Genomic DNA, 17,240 nt, shown 5'->3' with positions numbered 1-17,240 from the left:
TTCGAGATAAACCAAACATATCAGCAAGTTGAGTTTACTAAAGAGGCCAAATGGTGAACCAAAATGTCATATGCTTGGGCTAATACCAATAACGATTATATTCAAATGTTGTAACGTATGTATAATTCGCCTTTTATGCAAACTAATAGGCCACCATCCTCAATTCAGCACAAACTTGGTCTTATTTGTCTTTACCACTTGATGGTGGATCTAAAGCTAGGACAAAAACTATTTTCAATTTCACGATAAAGAATCCCCTATAAGCCCTGTTTTGAGAGGTTTTTTGCCCCTTTCGGAGGGGAGGAGGTGTAATGAAACATTAAAAAAAAGTCTAGTGAATAGCATGCGAGAGCCTGTGGCGTGCGGCAATGGCTCAAATCCTAGTTCAGTTTCTACATAGGTCACACTTACGCAGCCCATCATTACTCTCTTTGCTGTTTGGTTCACTGCAAGGTCAATTGAAATTAATTATGCACAATGGTTCAAGTTCAAGGGAAAAAAATGAAACAGGCTCGTATGTCACAGTGGATTTTCTAAATTTTGCATGCACTCATGTCTTGTGCATTAAAGAATCGATGAAGCCCTTCTAGGGGGAGGGTGATTTTCTAGTGTCATATAGTATTAAATATGGATATTGGAGCAGTTATGGCTTATGAAATTGGCCATGCTCTATCTATCTATCTATCTTGTGGGAGAAGAACATAGATTCTGGATGAGGTCATTATCAAATCTAATGACTTTAATATTGGCGTGTGCACCCTGCACTTGGTATGTGGTAAATGCTTTATTTGGTCAGGCACTGCCACAATTCAAAGGTTTATGAAACTCAATCATGCTCCCAAGCTGCTAAAATTCTACTGCACTTGATGTATGTGTTTGACTACGCTTCAGAAAAAGGAACAGCAACATAACAAAAAAGCCATTGCTTCTTTACCCGTTAAATTTGCACGAAATCGAATCCAGTCACATGGGAGTGAAACATATGTTGGTTCAATAATTTGCCGGTATGGAACTAATACCTACCACTTGCCCTTTCCCTACAGTTTTTCTCTTTTGGTTTATATTAACAAGGTGGACCAAGACATACGGAACTTACAAAGATAAGGAAAAGTGAAGCTTATTTCTATACATTAACTTTTGCTAACTCTGCTTAAAATCTTTGGCATATAACAATGAGAACACCACATAATTTGATTAAAATCACTATGGTAAAAAGTTATTTATTAACTAAGAAACAGAGTTAATAAGTAAATTATCTGAGTTTAAATATGGTACATTTTAGTGTTTAGTCTTTAAAAAAATAAAATCATTGACTCTAATTTATAAATGAATTTAATTCCTATATAAAAAATTTGTACCGACGTACCACCAATTAATTAGAAATTATAGTAGGTATAGCTTTTAAGTTAGTGCAAGTCACAAACTTACCATATATATAGTATTTTGTGATTTAATGATAGTATAAAAACTCTTTAACTATTTCCTCTATAAATTTAAAGGTTTTGAAAATAAGTCTTACTATTACTTAATAATGTTATGACACATCTAAACATACCATGACACTTACCATGTTAGATCGGTCACTAACATAACATGTTTAAATCATTACAAAATAACATTTTAAAAAAAATCAGAGAACTAAAACTAAATTTCAAAAATTCAAAACCAAATTTCGCTGTTTATAGTGATTGCATTATTATTTCTTACCTCGCTTAGTTATGTCATCCTAGTTTCCATTTGTTTCTTTTGGCTTCCGATTTTACCACAAAGATACGAAAGCACTGGCTAGCCTTTAACTTCATTTTCTTAGCAACATTGCAAACTTCATCACTTTTAGGTGTGAAAATATTTTACATAGATAATCATTGCTGATTGGCTTTGCGAACTAGAAGATGATGAAGATACATAAAATAACAGTAATCGTCTGGCTGCTAACTTCTAGTCTTAAAATTGAAATTTACGTGAACAATATATCGCATCCTAATCTGCTCCACATTATAAACAATGTATTCATTGTACAATAGATGGCCCTGCAATACAAAGTGATAAGAGAATAAATGTTAAGTATTAAATCATGATAATTATCAACAAACTTCCCTGCTAATAGAATTTTAACTTTTAGTGCATACCTTTTTGCCTGATTTTGTTTTGGGCTTTCCTAGGGGAACTACGAGCCCATCCTCAAGTTCCCGAGCTTTTGAAGGATCAGGAGCAGTACCTCCTAATCCTTTTGTGCTGCAGTATGAGATTGCAAAGCATATATAAATTTGACTGGTAAAGGCAAAAATAATACAAAACACAATATTTGAACGTATATTTAACATTCACTAGTGCATTTAAAAGCAATGACCTTTTGTTAGCTGTGGAGTCAAACAGGGAGGCAAGATTCAAGCCAGCCAGACTCAATAAAAACTTGTTATAATGATTCACATTACATGAAGACATATATACTTATTAATCAATATAGACACAATGAGAAATGCTAGATACACACTTCAAAACACTATTATTAATTGAAATTCATGTGAGACTCATTGAATGTGTTGGGTCCCACTCCCTATTTAGAGGATCCTACTATCAAGTTAGTTGATTTCACACTAACTTCATAAACAATGTGTTGTATTAAGACGATGTTGTAAGTTGTTGCCATTATGAGATAACAAGACAGAATAGTGACGATTACGAAATTGGAGAACAAACCTCAGTTTTCCATTAGGCAACTGATCAGCATCATATTTTGCAGTTAGAAGCTCAGCCATCTCTCCCAGTGCAACCTAAAAATACAGCAAATAAAGAATGGAGAATCAAAGATGACATATTGCACGGTAAACAAGTTAATATAAATCAAACTTCTTGAAGATGCGGATCAATAATAAACATATTGCAAGCCTATAAACTTCTAAATGGAATCTTGCAGACAATACTCATTATATTTCAGCAACATATGAAAAACAGTGCAAAATTCTCCAACTTGCGCTGTTATAATTATCTATAACAATGTTTGACATGCAACACCATTTGGTGAAATTGATAATTGGAATTTCAATCCTCATTCCAGGGAGCACAGCTATTAGTAATGCAACAATATTTTCATTAGACAAGAAACAACCTCACATAAAAGGAGCACGCCATCTTTAGCAGTTCGAGTAGCATAGCAATAATTTGCACTTTTTGAGAACATGTCAGCAAAGTACACCCCCTTTCCAAACATGTAGCCAGTTACAGGTGCCTCAGGAGGAGCTATGCGCAAACCTGACAATGGTGTGTCCACATCTCAGACTCGGATATTATTGCATCAAACAATTAATATCTATACTCCATATGCACATGCACGCAAACAAAAAAACTACCGAACAAATGAGAGAAGAATCAACCTTGAGATAAAATTCCAGTCCAGTTTGTGAGCCGAGAACCATGCCACAAAAGCATCCTATTTTTTGTACTAGCAAACTGTCATACAAGGTCAAAAAGACAATTGGCTCAATGTGAAATGTCTGCATATAAACATTATATCATAAACTGAAACAACTTTGAATTACAAAGTTATATTCTTAGTAGAAGAAAAATTAAGGGAGGAAGATCCTTATTCAATTATGCATTAGCCACAGTGCCATACCTTTCTGAACCGTTCTGCCTCACCTTCTCTTGATGTCCTGAATATTTGAACAATATCCACTGTATAGTTTGAATGTGTTTCTGCATGAGTGTTCTTCATATACTCTTCAATCTAGTGACATCAAAAGGGACAAGATGATATTGTCAGGATCAAGAACAGAAGCTCCAGCAACAGGTCAAATTAAAGGACAGCAGTATGCAATTTTGCAGAATGATTTTTATGCTTAGGAACAAACTGTTATTTCATATCAGGTGAAAAGAAACGTTATCACCATTTAGAATTCACTTTTCCTTTCTTGACTTTTTTTTTCATAGTAATTACAACAAAACTATAAAGACAGCATAGTTGTTTACCATAGAAAATTCCACACAACCAAATTCAACTGGTACCAGTTCGCAATGAAGGCATTGATAATGAGTATACAGAGGATCTCCCTGCAGCAAATCCAGAATTGTACGATAAGAGATGAGCATATTATCTATAATAACTACAATTTAGCTGCAGCCTATATCATAAGCAACAAGCTCATTACATGAAGTTATCCTTGGAGCTGGAAGAGATAAGGATATTATCTGTAATAATTAACAGAATTATCCCTGGAATTTTTATTTTTTTTAAAAGACCAAAAAAATTCTAGATATTGACAATCAACTACCAGAACAAAATTAAAATAGAGATACCTGCATTTCTGTGTCATCTTTCAAGAGCTTTGTGGCAACCTCAATTTCAGCAAGTGCCTCAACCTTTGAGTATAAGGAATCAATTAATGTCAATGGTTAAACAAACAAAGTTATAAGTTTATTTTCTAGAATAATTGCAAAAAATTGAAGTTGGTCCCCAAGGGGACAAGAGGAAGCTACCAAGGCTAACAGGAGAGCCAACAAAGTCATAAATGAAAGTATATAATTTATGTATATAACAATCCTCATAAGAAAATCCACCATCCAAATATAAGAAAATAATAATCATAATCTATGAGCAACCAGAATAAGCAGGTCAATACATGCATCTGGGAAAAAGGATTACCATTTCTAACTTTCGTTTTAACTTCTGAGGGGTGTCAATTACAAACTCGCCTGCCATTATAATTATTTTCATGTTAGTATTCCTCTAAAAAAAGAATGAATAATTACCATGAGAATTTGTTTATGATTTCGAACCATTATATAATAAAATGATGCATGTGTTCTTTAGATAAATGAGACAGAGAGAGATAGCTTACACATTTTTTTGAATCCAAAATCATGAGGAATTACAGTGTAGAGTTCTCTGAAACAAGCAAATAAACCAATTACAACATATGGGTTTCCAATATCTTTAAAGCAAAAGTTCCTAACCTCAAATGATAAAAAATGAATTATAATATAGGTAAACAGCACACAACTCTTTCAAAAGCAAATGAAAAACGTAAGTATTTCAAAGGAAAAGTAGAGCATAGCACATCAAGGAACAAAAAAAAAGAACACCGAATTTCTTACCCACTTAATTGCTCCAGAACTTTCCTATCACCTTTATCAATCACATTAGCAAGTCTTTTGAGAACTTCATAGCCCTAAATAATTCACAAAATATAAATAGCTATTTTTTTTAACAAGACAAGATATGCAAAGCATGCAAGTTGAAATGATCTAGTAGTGTCCAAAAAGATGAAAACAAAAGAAGTCATACAAGGGAACTTTGGCACCATGATCAAAAGGCTTCTGAATGACATGAAAACTTGGCCTCATTCTAGAAATGAATTAATTTTGTTATTCTCACACATAAGTACACGAAAATATCCCTGAATTACCCAAATATAAAAGGAGAAATAATAAAAGCTCGATGGTATTAAAGAATGTTGATTTCACCAACATGGCAGTGACAAAAGAAGAAATTAGTATATGTGATAGAATTTTGAAAGGAATATTAAATATAATTAACAAATGCCAAAGGAGAAAAAATAACACGCCCAAGGCCTACCTTCAAAATTGTTGATTTGCTAAGTTTTCCAAGGGGCAACTTCTTCGCATTGTACCCTAAAGTAAAGATCCCACAGTTAAAGTAGATAAAGAATATTTAATGAGACTCTATCAGAATTCTAGAATGAGGGAATTCAAATACATGATAATGAGTATAGACTGTCACAAGTTGAATCTAAGGAAACCATATCATTGTTTTAAATTAATCAACAGAATGTCAAGCATGCTTTTGGATGACATGGGACTCACCCAACGTGAAGGAAAGAAGCAATAACTAACTAACCTATTTCCATCATTTGCTGATTCATCATGCTCACGTTGCAAACAAGAGATATAAATTTTGCAACACGTGGCTCAAGTTTAGATTCCTGAGGCTGCTTTCCTAAAGAATGGCCAGGATTTTCTGTAACCTAAAAGCAATATCCAAGTGTTTAGAATGACCAATCAAAAGAGTTTCTTCCTCCTTTTGCTCCCCATCCACTAGTAAAGCTCCAAGTAAAGACAGTACCAATTACCAATTCACCATTGACAAGAAAAGAGTGAAGTTTACTCTATAAGAATGCCTTTTATAAAAGAGACAGTGAACTAATTTCATGATCAAGGGAAAGAGAACCAGAGTTAATTGCAAAAAGGCACATCAAGTTACATGAAGAAAACGAAAAATGCAGCAAGAGGAATAGAATCATATAACTCACAGTAGATTCATTTTTCTTGCCACTGTAGTCCATTTCCAACCAAGCATAACTTTTAGGATAGGAAACAAAATTATTCCTATTGGACCAATCATTCTTGGTCTTGGCTAAAAACTTTTGTTCAAACTCCTGAATGGCACTCTCACGTGATTTAAAAGGGCCATGTATCGTATCTTGGCCCTTTATACCTACTCTTCCCCATCTATTGTAAACAAGGAAGTCACTGCCATTATCTGATTCTGCAAAAAAGTTTGATATATGCAATCAGCAAAACCAGTTGAATAAACAGAAAAAACTGCTGGAGAAGCAACTTGCATAACATGCTTTATACAACTCAAGCAACAAATTTTCATAACTACTTTAGGGTTGGATATAACTGATTAGTCTAAACCATAGTTCAGATCATTCAAAATTTTGCAGCTACGAAGAATCATTATATTCATAACCAGTTACATCAATAGGTAGATGGAATTGAGACTTAACCGAGAACTTGAATGACATAGAACTTGTTATTGTTGTCCCGAACATTTGTCTGATTCAACATGGCATCATAGACGTCACCACCCTGCATTGTTGAAAAGCATACCAGTACACGTGAGTCTTAAACCTATTATTAAGGTCCTGCTTGGATAAACTTTGCATAAGCTAAAATTAGCTTCTTCTTTTTTTGATCCGCAAATGTTACTAGTTAGTTTTTGTTGGCTTATGCATAAGTTGAAATTAGCATAAGCTTAGCAAATTTTATGTTATTATGGGAGAAGTTAATTTCATTTTGCCTTCTCATTTTATTCTCCTATAGGTACTCCGTAAAAAGTTTATCCAAACAGGACCTAAGTAACCACCGGCAAACAAAAAACAATGAATTTTTACAACATCTCACATACAACAAAATGCAACTACTAGACGAGGTTAACATTGTAAACATTACGAGACTCACCAGTTGCAGAACATGATAGTTTGTCTTCACGTAATCCGGAAGCCACTGGTCGAGAACCGCCACGCCCTTTTGGGTAGCGGTGACTATCTTCTCCTCCTCCTCCTCCTCCTCCTCATCTTTTGTCTCCTCTGCAACGTCGATTTCTTCGGAGTGGTTCGAATCCCTTGCTCTCTTTCTAGTCCTACGAGGAGAACAAGCACCACCGTCACTCGTCGTTTGTTTGCGAAGAGCGGCTTCAAGCCTACGGACCTGGAATGATGAATGGATGCGTCAGAGAAAGATAGAAGAGAAAGAGTGGGAATTTGGTTAGAGAGTGTACCAGAGTGGGTTTGGTTCCGGTGGTGGAGAGTCCACGGTGGAGGAGCTCCGTTCGCAGCTCCTCCACCCTCATTTTACTTGACGCCATTTTAGAGGGAAATGGAATGGGTTGCGTTACTCTACTACTCTCAGCTTTCAATTTTGATTTTGAAGCTTCCAACCATCTTATGCAAAGGCTCCACTTAGGAGGTGTGCTTCGCACGCTGGACTAATATGTAAATATTCATGGCCTAAAGCCCTAAACTGTAAAATCATAAATCATTTTCTTCACTTCCAAAAACGTTTATTTTTTATAGGCAAATCTTAGTTTTTCTTATAAATGTTATGGGGAGGATTTGAACACGCAATCTATCTATCCTTTCCTCTATATTAATTATTTTTCAATCAGTGAATCAACCTTGTATTTTCCGTCATTCTTCCCTTAAAAAATGTTGAATTTTATGATCAACATGTTTCTTCCTTGTCCAACTTTAGACCTGATCTCATGTAAGTGTGTGTTTGATTTATTGTTAACTTTATTCATGTATTCCAAATTAGCAAACACTGAGATAATTATAGATTTTTAAACAAGACGCGAGTTAGATTAAACTCAATATTTTTCCAAACACACCTGAGAGGTTGAAAAAATCACATAGATATTTAAGTCATTTTTATAAATGAAATAATATGTCTTAATAACAATAATATGGATTTGTTCTGAATTTCTTTTGTACAAAACTTTTCTAAATATTGATTGGCTCAAAATTGTTAATTAGATTAGTGAGTTCATAAAAACAATCTTGTAAATCAATATATATTATGTTACTTATCAAATTATTTGTTGCAACTACGACACATATTATCTTATTCACTTGAGGTCATGAAAACATTAAAGTCTCACAAAATAGTGTCAAGATAAATAGACAAAAAAGATAAACAAAGCAAATATTTGAAAAAATTTGTGTTAGGAAGTAATTATTCATATGTCTTGACTTTTTTTTAAAGGCTTTGAAGTTGGTATGTCTTAACTTAAGCTGTCAAATCCCACCAGTAAAAGTTAATAATTGTTCATTCTTAAATTAATTATTGTTGGACAATGACAAACTGAAGCCACAATTGTTTCATTGTGATGTCTCACATCGGAAATATAATATTCCTTTTCTTTATTCCCAAATTTCCTAACTAATTTTAAACAGTTTTGATTGTTATTCTTTTAACAAATATTTCTTTTTTTTAATGCTCTTGATTAGCTATAAACCAAATAGCATAACCTCCACCACTTTATTAGCAATTCTCTAACGGTCAATTTGTTAAATGTGTAGCTAATAATTATGATTTGTGGACAGGAAAATAAAAAGATGTTTTTCATTGTTTTGCTATTAAAAAGAGGACTGTCATAGTCTTGCACAGGCAGAAAATAATTTTCAATTCTTTTCTTATTATCTACTTCTAAAATTCTGGGCAATTGTTTTGTGATTTTCATAGCCTAAGACCACGAGTGCACGTGTTCATAGGCTCGTTGTGTTAACCTTAGGGAGCAGTCGGCAAACTAGATTGCATCAAGGTCTAGCCGAATTTTACTTTCAAGGCAGTGATTTTTCACGGCACAACAAACCTCCAATCTGTGTTATATTTTTCTATTTTGTACTTCTGACTTCTAGTTTTTTCCAACAATTATAATCAAATTAATGTAAAGAGAATGTTAATAAAGTCATTAAAGTCCAAGTATAATAATTTATATCCTTTAAAATAGCAATAACAAATTATTAAGAAAAAAAATAAATTATATTTTGTCTAAAAGAAAGGAAAAGAACGCAATTATCTACACAATAAAGATTAAAAAAAATATAATGCTTACCTAAAAAGATGAACAATGTCATTATCTTTAAAAAAGAAAACTATGAAAAGAAGATAAAATATTTTGTAAAAAAATTAGAAAAAGGTAAAATGACACTTGGATATATATATATATATATATATATATATATATATATATATATTTAAAAAATAAAAAAAAAATAGGGGAGGCCAAGGTCCCTCTAACTCCAAACATATGTTCGTCTCCTCTGTCTTTATCTCAAAACATCAGTCCTCCAACAACAAATTCACTAGTGCATTTCGTGTTTCTTTCTAACCAATTCACCAAACAAAATAGTATAAGGCAATGTCTTTCATCCAACAACACAAAAATCTCACTCTCGCTACCTTGGATTGTCGAACAGACATTAAAGTTGTGAAATTGAAACTAAACTACGGTCAAGAGAGGAACATAGCATACGTGAAAGGGGAAACCTTGGATTTGCTCGAGTGCATTGGAAGCAAATTAAATAGACATCTTCAAACAAGCCATGCTTGACCACTGTGCTTCGGTGTTGAAAGTCAACATCATCTCAAGTCTCAACTGTGAGAAAACGACTTCAATATTGCATTAGATTAAAGGTTGAGAGAAATTAAGATTTAAACTGTCTGGCTCAAACATAGAATACGTACAATGAAGCTTAATCTTTTCGTTGACATTGCTTATGTAGTTGGTCATATATCAGTGGCTTTAAGTGTCTTGTTAGAATATATTTCTCATTAAATGCTTACAAAAAGAAAATAAGGTGGAAAAAAAAATTAAACAGAGACTACGTTTTAAGATAGCGTTTAGTTTTATATATACATATATGTTTTTATATTTCACTTCGAAACGAAGAGGAAGACTTAACAAAAAAAAAAACGAAGGGGAGGAGCTTTTTGTGACTGCCACCACAGTACCACCACCCAATTAAAAGCAAAAGAAAAGAAAATACAAGTAATTAAAAAAGGCTAAAACATGTAAAAAAGGAAAAAAAAAAGGATTACGACTTTAAAATAATAAAATATAAAAAAAAATTAAATTTACAGCTTAAAAGTCGTAAAATAAAAAATATATATACAACTTTCAAAGTCGTAAATAAAAAAAATTAAATTGAAGTTCTAAATTTCAGGACTTCAATTAAAAAAAGGCAAAAACAGATATTACTACATTTGATTCAAAAAGTTATAAAACCTAATATAACTTATCTTATTTTTAATGATAATTTAGAATTCACCATAAAAAAATTACAGCCTTTTGATAAAAGTCCCCTAAAAATAAGGTGAATTAGATTCCCCAGCCACCTCCAGCTGTTTCCCAAATGAACAACTCCCTTCTCCGAGATAAACACCAACACCTCTCTTCTCACCTTCCCATGTCTTTCACCAAGTGTGTTTGTTGTTCAGAATTTAGACAGAGTCTAGGAAATCTGTCAACAAAACTCTCATTCCCTCCCCAACAATCCATCCAAAACCTTGTTTTCTCACCATCAGCTAACTTCCACTCCGCCCCCTCCCACACACCTTTCTCAAGTCCCTCCTTCATACTTATATTTTAGGACATTTACCCACAAAGCTTGGTTTTGATGAAATAAACTCCATCTCCATTTACCCCAAAGGACTTCATTAAAAATACCAATATGTTTAATATCAAGCCCCCATTATTCTTAGGCCTGACATACCTTATTTCAACTAATCCAATTAATCTTCCTATCACCCTCCTCACTACTCCATAAAAAATTACTTTGAATACTAATCACTTTCCTAACCTCCTTTGAAGGCATCTTAAAAAAAAGAGAGATAGAAAATGTTTGTAACCCCTTTTTCTCTAAATTGGTCACGCCTTGTGCCAATGAGGAGTTTTAATGAATCAGTTTTTGTTTACAAAAAAAGTTATATGATTAAAGATGTATTAGTTATGTTGATATTTACATTTGCTTCAACATCTTTGTTCGACATTTGCGGGAAAAGGAAAATTCATAGTCATTATTATTATATTTGGTTGTGAGGTGAGAAATAGAGTAGGTTGAATTAAATGAGAGATAATTTGGAAATAGAAAATTAGTAGAAATAAAATAGAGTAATGTGTTGTTTGATTTAAGATAAATAAGTAAGAATTAGAGTAGAAATAATATTATAAAGCTATTTAGTAGGATGAAATGACAAAAACATATCCTTTAAATAGTTAGTGTCATGTGAAAGAAGAGAGTTAAGAGGATCGAATAGACTTTTTACCCACAAATATTTTGGAGACTTACCTCACTCAATTTTATTTCTCCTTTAAATTACTTTTTTTCTACATTTTCGTCTTCAATTAATTATTTCTATGGCGCGTAACAAATAAAGCCTATAAGAATTTTCTAAATAATAAAGAAACAAAAGAAATGAGTGTTTATTTTTCTTTAAATATATTTTTTGATTTCTTAAATTTAGGCTACTTTTTGTTATCCCTCAAATTTAAATTTTACTTTTTAGTCCTCATATTTGAGTTAAGAACTTTTTTAGTTTTTTTTAATACATTTTATTTTAAAAATTACATTTAAAAATAAAAAATTAAAAACTTGCAACCACCTCAAAACAGACTTAAGGTAGTGAAAAAGTAATATAAGAATTAGTAAAATAGCTTTAGATAAACAGTGAATATTAAGTAAGAGACGCTTTTCTTGAGTATAGATAGAAATCTAGTATCAAAACCTTTGGGCTTTTCAATTTATTGGTTCCATTATTGCTTTGGACTGTGTTCTTGGTGTGGGCCGAATAGATTTCTAGGATACATGGACTGGTATTCTTTCTATCTAGGGAGCGCTACCGTTACGTGTTGACAAAAATGTACTGTAGCATCTTCAGGCAACGCAGATTTGATAGACATCCCTGCTACAAAGTGTTGCCAAATTCCATGTACAAATTTGCAAGAAAACAAAATATGATTCAAATTTTCCACCACCTCTGCAAAATATTAAAAATCACTCTTGTATGATATGAATGGTCAGTGTTGTGTAAGTAGACATATTTCATATACCTCTGTACGTGAATATGTGCCCAATATAAATTCTTATGGCTTAAGTTTTGGTACCATTGAACCAAATAAATAATCTGTATAATCACTGAAAAACATAGTGAATTTTTTTTTACTGATTAACTTACTTTTAAGGTGACGTTTAATATTGAAAATAAGAAGAGACAAATCCTTGCTAAACAGTGTTGAATGCTCTACCGGATAAGGATGCATGGTGGAAGTAGAACCCAACTTATTGGTTGACTTGTGTTCCACTCTATCTTTGTACCTATATTTAGTTTCATAAACTAATTTCTTGCCGTCCTATGGGCATCCAAAAAAGTCCAAATGGCAGACCTAATATTTTCTTTAAAATGTAAATGCAGACCAAAACATGTAAAGATTAATAGCAATTTAGAAAATAATAGTTCTTATTGAAAATAACTTTAATATAGAGTTAGATTTTGTTGTAATGTTAGCATAAAATATTTTTATACCATCAATCAATTAAAAATCATCTCATAAATAACTTTAAAATGATAATTATAAAAATTAATTGTTTTACCGTACACAACAAATTATTATTGGATGAAAATTGCTAGTACATTATTTTAATTAATATCTATATGGTATTGTAAGATTTTTTTATTTTTTTTTAAGTTATCCTACAAGATAGTGAAAGTAGAGTACACGGCTCTTGTCTTTCCCCAAAGGGTAATTTGTTGTTTGTTATTTAACTTCGTGGAATGATATAGTTGCGCTGCATGCGTCACTCGGTAGTATTATTATATGTGACTTTAAATATTTTAATTTGTATTTAAATATATTATTTTATAAAATATTTTTTTAACAATATATTTATTTGTTGGTATACCATTTATGCATTTAAATAATTTTGTAACTTTATAGTTTCTTTTAATAAGAACATTTTATTTAAAAAATATTTTATCATAAAAGATATATAATTGATAATTTTTACTAAGAAATATTAATTTAAAAGGAAAAATAGAATAAGTAGATAATTAAGCCAAGTTAAAATAAAATAAAAACTTTCATTCACTATCATTAATTCAAATCTTATATTATTTTCCTTTCATCATTTATCTTCTTGATCTATCAGTTTGTTTAACAAAAAGTCATCAAATAAAACAATAATAATCTTAAAACTTACCTCAATAGTCAATAGAATTTTTTTACTGTTTTTTATATTCATTCATAGAAATTGAACATGACATTATGGGATTTAAACATTTTACTCAATTAATTAAGTTAAATCATTTAATAAAAATTTTTACTTTGACGGTGAGTGATTATTAAATTCTTTTATACTCTAATAATATAAATAAGTTTTACTCTATTATCTAATCATAATTAAAAAAAATTGTTAATTTTTATGATAATTATTTTAAAAGTTATATTAATAATATTTTTTTATTAATTGATAATGTAAATGTTATTATATTAACGGTTAATAATGATTAAACTCTCTATAAAAAGTAGATTAGATGGTAATTTACATCTCCTTCTAATTCTTGACATGCTATTTTAGTTCTTTTATATATTTTTTTGCAATTTTAGTTTTTAACTTCTTTTTTTATCTAATCCTCAATTTAACATAAATTAAGAAACTCTATAAGACTTCACAGGTATATATGCTCACATGAGTGTACACGAGATGTCATGGAGGGCAATCCACTACTTAATTGTGTCTTGTAAGCACGTTTGCGATTGGTTAAGCAAGACGCAAGTTAAAGAGATAAGGAAACTGAGAATGAAAGTGTCAAAAGCCAAGTAACCCACCATCTATGAACTTGTCAATTGGCATTGGAAGATTCTCATCGACTACCACTATTTATTTGCCTGTATATTAACTCGTGGGATGCCACTGACCAACAAGTTGGCAAAGTTGTAAAGTTCAAATGGAAGAGTCAAAACAACCCCTTCATTTGACTCCTTCAGCTCCCAGGCTCCAAGTCTCCTTATGTTCGTGTCAAGGTGGGTCTTCTATGGTACATTTGGAATATAAAAAAAAATGGAGAAAAAAAATATGAGTAACATATATTTTTTATTTAGTTAATTAAAATAAGAAGAAAAAAATCTTTAAAAACATGTAATTAAGATTCTTTTGACAAAACCTGCCACCACAATCTCTCTCAGAATTTCAACTAACATTGCCACGTGGATGGTCTGATGTGACTCTTTTGTGAAACAACGGTCGTTCTGGTCTTCTGGAGAACACTGGATCCACCAAGTATGTTTACATTACACTTACACCTGCCGAACGCCGACTTTTCCTCGCATAATTATTAACTCGTGGCAAATGCCAATCATCGTTCCATGGATCCATAAAGTACTTAAACTTAATTACTATATGAAATTATTAAAACTTTTAATATTTTAAAATATTAGTTTTTAAAATAATAAAGTACATACATCATCTCCTTTTTCTTTTTTTCTTTTTTACAGGACAAAATCTAGTATTTTGATTTAACAGTAAGATCGTTATTTTTGTGATCTCGGGTAAACAGATTTTGATTGAGAAAATAAACCAGTGTACTCAACTTAAATTCTGTGATTGTAAAATTCTAATGAGATTAGATGTTTGATATAGTTTTGAATTTTGATATTTCTACCTGTTTATATCGAGATAACGGTAAAATTAGGATGCGTATTAGTGTAACAAAAAGAAAATTGATATTTTCAATCTTATCTGTTTGTACAGTTGTAATTGTTTTTTCTCCCTTTCTTTTTCGTATATCTACACGCCCGTTGTTTGAGGAGACGACCAAATTATTTTAGAACTTGTATTTATATATATATATATATATATATATATATATATATACATATTAGACAAGTGCATGTATATACCCATGTAATTGTCGATATTTTTTGAACAAAAAGAAAATGGTGTGGTACAATAATGGCTCTACGTGTCAACGAATAGGTGTGGTGTGAAAGAGAGGAATTTTCTAAGGACGCTCGTATCTTGCGTAACGATCCAAAGAATTTTTTTGTTTCCTTACGCCTATATATACCCGACAAGACCACTTGTCTCTGCCACTCACAAAACAATATAACTTAATTGCCTTAAGGAACGTTCGAGACCACAGAGGTTTCTCTAGTCTTCTTCTGTGGAGAGCTTGTTTTCTCTTGTTCATTCATCTCACTTCCAATTAAGGAACAAGCTTTCCACCAATTTGAATCACCAATGGCTCGCTCTTTCTCCAACCTCAAGGTTCTCTCTGCTCTTGTCGCCGACGGATTCTCCAACACTCTCACCAGGTACCACAATCGTTTCTCGTCTCAATTTTTAATAATCTTTTTGCAGTTTTTTAGCACGTACTTTCAGTAATTTTCTAAGGGATGACTTTATCTACTTATAGTTCCAACATCTTATCAACGTTCTGTCGGATAATATTAATTAGACTGTTTTCTCGTTTTACTCTATTTTTCCATTCAAAATCTTAATTTTATCATAGGCTAGGCTGTCTCTTCAAAATTCAAATACATGGTCATGGTACATGACAATAAACAAGAAAAGAAGTTGTCTGTTTCCTACTTTCCTTTTAAGTTAGAGTATTATTTTACAATATTATTATTTGTTCATCACATCATTTATTCTATCACACGTTAATCTCTCTATTCTTCTCATCTTTTTTGTTTTTTTTTTAATAAAATGTTGTAAAAAATAACTTGCGACTAACGTTTCTCTTTCTTTTGTTGAATAACTTGTTGAGCTCTATGTTCAAAAGCCACAATAGCTGGCTTAAATTTTGGCCCGAGGGGGTTATTTCTTGTTCTCTTTATGAAAAGAGGGGGGATTCTTGTAGTGACGGGTTAATTGCTAAACTGAATAATGAAGTGAGGAATTAATAATTGATATATATATACTAATTAATTAGTGTTATGTTGAATTGGTTTTGTGTGGGGAACAGGCGTGGGTACGCAGTAGCGACACAAAGCGCAACAAGAGGAGGAGCAGCCTCCATCAGCGGCAAGTCAGGGGAAGACAAGGTACTAGGAGGAGGTGCTGAAAAGGTTTCGTGGGTCCCAGACCCTGTCACTGGTTACTACAAACCGGAGAACATCAAAGAGATTGATGTTGCTGAGCTGAGAGCCACGGTTTTGGGCAAAAAATTCAACCACTAGGCTCTACTTAATTTCAATAATTAACCTTTTTGGTCTCACGTGAATATGTTATATGATATATGAAGTTCACAGAACCTTCGGGGATTATTCAGCATGGGGTTTTTTTCTTGTATTTCTCTCTTGAGAATTTGGACTAGCATATGACCAAATTAATGTTTACTAGTGTGATTGGATCTCCCGTTGAAAACTCAAAGCTATGCTTCTGTTGAATTCACTTTCGCCGAATAATAGGAGTATTTTGAATCTTTCTATGCAAAATATCCAAATGTACACGCTCTATTAAGTATGAACCCTCCTTTTCCGTTTTCATTTCGTCCACATGAGTGTGCTATTCCTTGTCCATTTTTATTTGGTCCACGTAAGTGTGCTATTTTCGTTAATGAATCCGAATCCGATCAATCAACTTTCCTCCACGACTTGTGTTGTGGTCACGAACGTGTTTTCAAGATTTCATATTAAAGTTACTGATCCGTGAGACTTGTGTTCATTTAATGCAGAGTCCCTAGGACCATAAGACATACAAAATTGAAACCACAAGTCCCTAATGGCTAAAGATTAGCCCCACGTCTTCCCTCAACTTTTGCCCTTTTCACCCACTGCCACGGGCGATATATAAGTTTTTAGAAAATGAAAATTTAAACATCTAAATGCATTGAGTTTATCTCATTCGAAATATTTGTAATTTTATGAAAAAAAATGTTTTATTTATCACTTTAAAAAATTAACATAATATTATTTGTTTTTAAGTATTTTTCAA

At 32.1% G+C, this 17,240-nt stretch overlaps 2 protein-coding genes across 2 annotated transcripts; one reads left to right on the top strand and one right to left on the bottom strand.

Moving 5' to 3' along the window:
* Positions 1 to 1,771: 1,771 nt before the first annotated feature.
* Positions 1,772 to 7,679, bottom strand: LOC114370156 (poly [ADP-ribose] polymerase 2). Its single transcript, XM_028327441.1, has 17 exons — positions 7,523 to 7,679; positions 7,204 to 7,452; positions 6,750 to 6,831; positions 6,270 to 6,505; positions 5,858 to 5,984; positions 5,576 to 5,631; positions 5,095 to 5,168; positions 4,839 to 4,885; positions 4,643 to 4,692; positions 4,297 to 4,359; positions 3,970 to 4,050; positions 3,617 to 3,727; positions 3,375 to 3,450; positions 3,110 to 3,252; positions 2,701 to 2,774; positions 2,130 to 2,235; positions 1,772 to 2,030 (listed from the first exon to the last, which is right to left on the bottom strand). The coding sequence occupies exons 1-17, from the start codon at positions 7,607 to 7,609 to the stop codon at positions 1,932 to 1,934; spliced, it is 1,761 nt and encodes a 586-aa protein (XP_028183242.1). The 5' UTR covers positions 7,610 to 7,679; the 3' UTR covers positions 1,772 to 1,931.
* A 7,700-nt stretch (positions 7,680 to 15,379) lies between these two features.
* LOC114372450 (indole-3-acetic acid-induced protein ARG2-like) lies at positions 15,380 to 16,796 on the top strand. Its single transcript, XM_028330011.1, has 2 exons — positions 15,380 to 15,616; positions 16,270 to 16,796. Exons 1-2 carry the CDS (start codon positions 15,543 to 15,545, stop codon positions 16,481 to 16,483), a joined length of 288 nt encoding a protein of 95 aa, XP_028185812.1. The 5' UTR covers positions 15,380 to 15,542; the 3' UTR covers positions 16,484 to 16,796.
* Positions 16,797 to 17,240: the final 444 nt, after the last annotated feature.

Source organism: Glycine soja, chromosome 10, assembly GCF_004193775.1.
Source record: "Glycine soja cultivar W05 chromosome 10, ASM419377v2, whole genome shotgun sequence".
Classification (NCBI taxonomy): Eukaryota; Viridiplantae; Streptophyta; class Magnoliopsida; order Fabales; family Fabaceae; genus Glycine; species Glycine soja.
The sequence above is the reverse complement of the archived record's forward strand: the minus strand, read 5'-3'. Positions and strand labels throughout refer to the sequence as shown.